This window comes from Schistocerca piceifrons, chromosome 5 (assembly GCF_021461385.2).
Source record: "Schistocerca piceifrons isolate TAMUIC-IGC-003096 chromosome 5, iqSchPice1.1, whole genome shotgun sequence".
NCBI classification, from domain to species: domain Eukaryota; kingdom Metazoa; phylum Arthropoda; class Insecta; order Orthoptera; family Acrididae; genus Schistocerca; species Schistocerca piceifrons.
The window spans coordinates 643,482,438-643,490,842 of NC_060142.1; the positions used below are offsets into that span (position 1 = coordinate 643,482,438).

At 37.5% G+C, this 8,405-nt stretch overlaps 1 protein-coding gene across 2 annotated transcripts in view; it reads right to left on the reverse strand.

Moving 5' to 3' along the window:
• LOC124798387 (endoplasmic reticulum metallopeptidase 1-like) overlaps positions 1-1,808 on the reverse strand; it is a 250,540-nt gene extending 248,732 nt beyond the window's left edge. For both annotated transcript variants that reach the window (XM_047261761.1, XM_047261760.1), the window contains exon 1: positions 1,627-1,808. In XM_047261761.1, coding sequence (XP_047117717.1) covers positions 1,627-1,629 — 3 coding nt within the window. In that variant the 5' untranslated portion in view covers positions 1,630-1,808. The remainder of the gene's footprint in view (positions 1-1,626) is intronic.
• Positions 1,809-8,405: the final 6,597 nt, after the last annotated feature.

The following is an 8,405-nucleotide window of genomic DNA, read 5'->3' on the forward strand; positions in this document are numbered from 1 at the left end:
TTCAGATTCCCAGCTAACAGTTTTGTGGTCCATACAGTTAAAACTTTTTACAAGATTCAGAATGAACCCACAGGATAAATTTACTTCTTTAGGTCTTCCAGGACTTCATTTGTATGTTGTTGCAAGATTTTTCAGTGGTGAATCCTATATAAAAACCAAACCAAGTGCATAACAAGTGCTGCTTAGAAAAATGTGTATTCCATCACAGGTCACTGTCCCAAATCTTCTTTAAAAAAAATAAATACATATAATGGAATGGCTCTGTAATTAGTGGCAAGTTGCTTATCTACCATTTTATATATGGGTGTTACTACATAATCTTAATGCTGTCAGAAAATATAACCAGCTATTGACTGATCACAAACATAGCGCAAGGGTAGTCATAATCAATTCTGCAGGGGAAACATTACCATACCCAAAAATATTACCATTTTTAGTGACTAATGAATTCTGTAATGTCCACAGCAGTTGCACATTTTTGAAACTATAAGTATGTTGGTTATGCAAATAGCCTTTACTGAGGTCAACATAATGCCTCTAAATTTCAATGTTTATTAGTAGATACAATGTTTGAGGTCACTGTCAGGATGTCTTTTCTGCCATAGTTATTTTCTGAGAATTGAATATTATTTAAATCATTGTTTTTGTTTGCTTCTTGTTCACAATGGTCCACACCGTTTTTGCTTTATTCTAGGAATGCCTTATTTTTTGAGATTTGTGGATGTTATTCACTTGTTTTAAGAACTGTGAGGAGGGTTTTACAATTTGATAGTAATGAAGTTCCATACAGCTTGCCGTCTGAGTTAGATAGAACACTCTACCTATCACACGACTCCCAAGAGTTATTCATACTGAAAGGAACACTCAACTGATTTTAACACACTGAGATATTGAAATGATGGTAACATTCACTTAATGTTCAATTTGTCACGTTAGCTGTTTCATTGCAGTCGCTCGGACTCTGGTACAACTGGTTTCGAACCATGCACTTACATCCTCTCGTGTATTTATGGTCTAACGTCTCACGTCATCCACATGGCATAACGCCTGCCCCACGGTGCAAAATGTGAATGTATGCTTAACAGACTTGTTTGCAACATAAAGATGATTCTTCTGTTTTGTGTTCATTGGATGGATGGGGATATTTTTTTAAAATAAATTCACGTTGGCAATCACAAATCTCAAAGGCGGTTCGACGTACGGAGATACCACTGTAACAATGCATAGTGATTTAAATAAAAGCCTCAAAGTAGATTCATTCTACTATATTAATACGGAGAAACATAAGGCCGTCCGGTCAATTATATGTTCAGCTTCTTCCTTCACAATCACTATTTCTAACTGTTTCGTCATTTCCAATGGTAAACGTCTATTCCCCCCTGCAATTTCTGAAACTTTGATTTATCTAAAGTTTCCCAAAAATCGTATGTTTTTACGGCTAACATAATGATGATCATGGGTATGCGATTTATTGCGTTAAATGTTTATAAATTTATTGCTTTAAATGTTTACAGACTTAATATAAATACGAGTTACTACACAAATATAAACACTATTGCTGCACCAGCTATATTCAAATCAACACACAGTAGTTGAGACGCGAGTAATCAGGTAACAAAATCGTACCATTTCTTGGGGTAAAGCCTCTCAGCTGACAAGCGAAAACACTTCTGCACTTTGATTCACTCATTCACTTTGCATTGCTGCACTTAAGAACATTCCTATCAGATATTATAATAAGAGACAAAAATGTTTGTCACGCCCTCTTGATACAAAGTAAACAAACAACAGGTCGATCTTCACTGTGCGAAGCTCTGCGTTTCCTCAACTGTACGATGAGTATCGAAGTCGAAGCAGCAGAAAAATATATTCCTAACACTTATCTACAAACACAGACTGTAATTTCATTTGGAGTCGTTCTAAGAAGTTGATTTTACCACATATAACAATAAGTTTAATTTCTACTGGATTACAGGGTCATTATTAACACAAACAGTGGAAAAAATTCACAGTTTACACTTGTATTTAAGTACGAAAAGGTTCACCTGTCATATAGAGACTTACAAAATTTGTGGACATATTTTCTTTACATATTACGTATGTAATGCTTTCGCACTGCCGTGAATAGAACTTTCTTTCAAGAATTTCTGCAAACTTCCCATTAGAACCTACACAGAAACTGTTGATAATTTGTGCACATACATCCTGAAGAAAAAAACTTAAGTGCTTAGAAGATTTACATTCTTCTCGAAATATCAATCTCTATATTCAGTCCATTATTTTCCAAAACCACATCATCATAATTTATTTGTCTGTTTTGATTCATTACATGCTGTAACAGGACACTGGATATGAACGACCCAAATTCAAGAGAGGGGTGGAGCAGAGACAGTACAAATTTAAGTTTACACATAATAAACAATGAAATTTAAATTATACAAATTTCTAACGGTGTGAATTTCTGTTTGCAATAGTTGTGGTTTATTATTCAATAAATTTTACAGAATAAAGGCAATCTTCTATTATAAATTACTTATAATACTTTTTAAATGAATTTTATTGTATTGTTGTTTTAACATACTGGGTAAGTTATTAAATAATTTAACTGCTATGCATGAATCACTTTCCTGACAGAATACTATTCTACATGGGAACATGTGGATATCACAGATATTCCTCATGTTACGGTTGTCCCATGTTTTTTTACAGGGCCCCAGTTCTGTTTAAAAGATACTAACACGAAGAAGTAATGGAAATGTGCATGTAAATAGTGGGCGAGCTCAATATTTTTAGCTATAGTACATGAATTATGGACTACATGAATCAAGTTCCTAGAAATGACAAATATCACTGAGTGCTTTTCTCTGCATCCTAAAAACATTTTTATCAGGGGCATAGTTTCCACAGATGATCATCCTATGCAAGATAATGATTGGATTGCATGTATTCTACTTGCAGGGCTACTGGACGAACGTAAACCTTTTGATTATGATCTTTAAAACTAAAAAAGATTTGAAAAGATGTTCTGTATGCTGTAAAGTATGGTTCAGACATTTCAATTGTTTCTGTTTAGTAGATGGTACACTAATTTTCTGTAACAATCCACAAGAGAGTGTTGCACGCTTGGGTTCAATTTCTGTTAGATCAGTGGTTGTTATTTCATTCAGTTCTATTCTGTTGATGTAATGGACGGTCGATGTGCTTTTCAGTGCCTTCTTTGGTCACATGTTAATTAGGAGACGGCAGTGGTGACTGTTTCTGTCCAAAATTCATTTGGCATATTTGATTCGAATCAACTTTCCTAATATTGTGCAGTTACAGTACTTAGCCACTCCGTTTTGTGCTGGGTAGGTGGTGTAGTCCGATATCAGATCCCTTCTTGTCTGAAAAACTTTATCAGATTATTGTTCACACTCCCTCTATTATCTGTGCCTAGAGTGTCGATGCTTTGTCCAATTTGCTTTTCAATCAAGTTTACAAAGACAGCAAGTAGTTGTGATACTAGTTTTTCTCTGAGAGTATATACAGTAACATTCCTGAAATAGTTGTCAGTTAAAGCAAAAAATTATTTGGTCACACCAACTGACCTAGTTTGCATTGGTCTTCATAAGTCTGAGTGTACTACCTCGAAAATTCCCACTGCTGTAGAGCTAGATCTTGAAAGAGCAATTCCTGTTTCTATGTCCTGTGAGCAAATTGCTCATGAAGTATTAACTGCTCCCTTATACAAAATGACACTAGGTAGACATTTACATAGTGCATGGATTGCTTCACATTGCAGATAACCTAGTCTTTCACGCTAAAAGTCTCCACAATTCGACAACACTGATTTTGTTTCAAACTTCTGGTTAAATAATAGGTCTAGTATGTAAGTTCCATTTGCTAATGTCACACTAGGACTCTCATTTTTGGATATGCCATAAATGCAACTGTCTTGGCTGTCAAATAAAATTAAATGGCCTCTTCCCACTATTTTACTAACAGACAGTATATATGTATTACCTGTGAGAACATTTACATATGAAGTTTTTCTTGTTTTCACAGGCGAAAGCCGATTCACACGAGATACCAAGAGAACGTCACGTCACGTCAGGGTGTATTCACACTGTATGTCATATCAAGTCACGTTATTCTACTGGTCCCAGTACCGAACAGTGAAAGGGAAGTTATGAGATACCATCTAGGATACAAAAAGTCAGAATATGAGTATAGTACTGGAATTGAGGCACTAACAACGATTGAGTTTATGAATGGCCAAAGCAGACTTCATAACGTGTTTCTTGACCAGTTTTGTGTTGTAAAGTGCTGAGAAGTGAAACGACATTTCAAGACATCGACATTTATTAGTTAGCGCAAATATATGTAATCAAACACATCAAACTATATTAATAAGAGAATAAACAGGGCCTATTTAAATTATCCATTATATTTTATATTTAAGCAATAGGACAATAAACAGCTGTATTTTTATCTTTCATTAGGGATGACTTTTTTAATTAAAATGTTATTTAATGAAAATGGCTTTACCAGCTCATGTGCTTATTTATACACAATGCAGGCATCAGCTCTGTTCTGTTACTGTAAAATCTAAATAACGTTTCGCTGCCATAAATCTAATATAGCTCATGGAAGAACACTTAATGGAAAAACATCCAAGTCGTCATCGAACATTTGTAATTTTTCACGAAAACAAATCAAATTAATCAAATGAAGATTCAGAACACAAAAGAAGCACAAAATCCACTACTAAAAAAAGAGTGAGAGTGGCGGAAATAGAATAATTCTCCTGTCAGCAGATGCCAACATCGTCCAAACTTCCTTGTCGATAAACCTTGACGGTGACCGGTTGGGATTGGATGTGACGGTCCATTGACGGTAAGTGTGAAAGTGAAATGATGAGACATGGTGCCAAGTGTTAATTGGCCTTAAGCTGTCAATATTTGCTGTTACAACTTGCGAATCTATCAGTGTTTTAACAATGATTTAACTCAAAAGTACATTTACACATGTGTGCTGACATGCCTCAGTCTATATGCCATTCCATCTGTGTACTTTACTATAGTGTTTGAAAAGAATGTGTTGCAGTTTGCTGTGTTAGTTGAAGGGTTTTCATCTTTTTTGCTTTTGCTGCAACAACTTTTTGCCAGATGCCTGTAATTGTTGCAATTATAGCACCTAGGACCCTTTTTAACACACAGAATCATACTGTTTTTATGTGTTCATAGGTTTTGCCAGTAAATATGCAGATTGAAGGTCTCTGGACAAGTAACTGGATTGACTGTTCGTTGTACAACGAATTTGCCATGGCGTAATGTGGCATCATTATCAGGTTTCTCTTGCTGACTGACATCAGGGACCAGTGGATGCAATATATACATGTGTTGTCTCCCCCTCCCTTGACCCCAACTGTGCCGGCCGGAGTGGCCGTCCAGTTGTAGGCGCTAGGTTCGAATCCTGCCTCCGGCATGGATGTGTGTGATGTCCTTAGGTTAGTTAGGTTTAATTAGTTCTAAGTTCTAGGCGGCTGATGACCTGAGAAGTTAAGTCGCATAGAGCTCAGAGCCATTTGAACCATTTGACCCCATCTGTCGACCGCAGGACGTGCCGGCCGCGGTGGTGGGGGTAGCTCGGCCTTGGGAGTCGAATGGCAGGCCTCACTCTGCGCTCCATCTTTCCCATGCTCGGTGTTCAGTTTCCGCTGCGTTTCGGGGAATTTTCATTGCCAGAGTCCATGCTTGACTAACTTGACATCCATTGTCCTTGTTAATGAGATTCTCATGTAGCCAGATTTCGATAACATCCTTGTATACACAATCCCAGTAGTGAGATGTGTTGGGCAAGCTTTTTGTATCTTCGTATTTCATTTTGTGGTTCGTTCCAAGGCAGTGTTTAGGAAGAGATGATTTTGTGGGCTGCTGGAGATGAATGTGGCATTTGTGTTCCATGCACCTTTTCTCAATTGTGTGAATGATTTGTCTGACATATGCATCACCACACTCCAATGGTATGTAATATATGTAATGCATTGTAGGTTTCTGGAGCCCCGACGTCGACTCTTACTGTCCATAAAAGAGATTTGGTGTTTGCCGGGGGTTCTACCTATTTTTCTAGACACATTGTCTGCATATGGAATGTAGGATATCTTTTTTGGTTGGTCATCATAAGGTGTTGGCTCTTGTATGATCTTTAGCTTGAAGGAGCGTCGAATTCGGCAGTCGCTATCGACGCTTTTCTGGAACATGTCCCTGAGATAGTCCAGTTCCAGTTTTAGACTTTGCCCACTGGACATCACATGAGCTCTGTGGGCCAGTGTGTTTAGCACTCCTTCCCTTTGTGACATGTGATGACAGTTAGAGACAAGTTAGAGACATGAAGGTACTATTCCATGTGGGTTTTCTTCTAGTAGACGCTGTGTCCCAGTGTTCTGTCTGGCTTTCACCACATCAGAAAATCAGAGAATGGCAGCTCCACCTCCATGGTAAATTTAATTTGAGTCTGGATAAAGTTCAAGTGTTGAAGCTCATCTTTCCACGAGGCAAAATGACAAACATATGGCAGACTTTGAGGACAAGGCACTAGGCTCAGCATCATTAAAACCGACAGTCTTTCATAGATATACTTACGATACATTTGTCATTTGGCCTCACTGGAAAGATGACCTTCAAGTTTTCTTGCAATTTCTGAAGTGCATCCACAACCAAATTCAGTTAACCATGACAGTGCAGAAAAACAGTCAGCTGCCGTTCTTGGAAATTCTGATATAGTGAAATTGGGTGGAACACTAGGATACAGCGTCTATTGGCAGAAAAATCAGACAGACTAGTTCCTTCATACATGTCATCACCCATCACAAAGGGAAGGATTGCTATACATGTTGTTCACAGAGCTCGTGTGACCTCCAGTTAAGAAAGCCTAAAACTGGAACTGAACCACTTCAGGTTCATGTTTTAGAAAGTGGCTATAGCGACTTCCAAATTCGATGCACCTCCAAGCAAAAGGTCACACCACAGCCATGACCCAATGAAAACCAACCAAAAAAAATAGCTGACATCACATACATGGGCAGTGTATCTGGAAAAATCGACAGAATTTTATGACAACAAAATATCAAATGTGTGTACCGCCCACCAGCAAAGACCAGATCCCATTTAGAGACAGTAAACGACGAACTGGAACTCCAAAAAACTGGAGTGTATTACATACCATGCAAGTACAGGAATGTAAATGTCAGACAAACTATTCATACAATTGAAGAAGGATGCTTGGAACAGAAATGACACATCAACACCCATCAGGCCACAAAATCAGATGTTACTGAAAGTTGCCTAGAATCAATTATAAAATGAAATACAAAGATGCCATTTGACTACCCCCACCACTGTGGCTGGCAATCCTGTGGCTGATACGCAGTGGAAGTGGAGGGGGTAGACGATATATATATATTCAAGTACAGTGTCCTCAGTAACTCTGTTCCTCAGAATAGATGAAGATCTTTGATCTTTGTAGACTTCCTGTAACTTGTCCCACACTTCTTTAGCTGTAGAGATAACTTGCAGATGAATATACATCGACAAATGGATGGAGAATATAACTTTTCCCCTTGCTGTGCAAAATTTATTTATTCATAATTTATCCATTGAGATGATCCCACGATTGTCCATGTTCAGTGCTCAAAGCTGATTACCACATATTATAGTTTTCTCTTCCCACCATATATTCAGTCATAGGCAGTGGAATGGTATTTAGAAAAAGCATAGTATCTGCGATTACATTGTTCCATATTGCTGTGTGCTGCCACTAATTTCTGCTAACCAATGATTTTGTATTTTTTAGATTGTTACCATGAAGTATACAGCCTTAGTCCATAACCTGGTAGCAAAGTAATTTACAGGCATCATCTGATTGAAACAAATGCATTTACTGCTCACACATTTAAGATGAAGTACAGTACAATATATTGCATGGAGTAAAAACAAAAAGGGGGCCCACAGTTGCACCATGTTTGAGAACCCTATATATGTACTGGTTACTCTCTTTGTGCTTCATCACAGATTATGTGTTATATTACTGCAACTACTACTCGTTTAACTGAGTCCAGCATTTGCACACTGACAATGCATTTTGAAGTAGTATTTGTCGTTGCTTGATGTGAGTTCTTGGCGTGGCAGCTGAGTTCCATATAGACTCTATGTGTGAGCTGGCTAAGTTGGAGGTGCTCGATAATATGTTCTTGGGATAATTATTTGAGCCATGTTCTGACGGATGTAAAGCCTCAGTGTGAAATGACTAATGTTGTATAGTGGCATGTGATATTTTGGTAAAATTGATGTAATTTAAGTGTTTAAAAGGAGAAACATTTTCGGTAATAGGCTGTACAGTTTATGATTCTCTAATAACTATTTTCA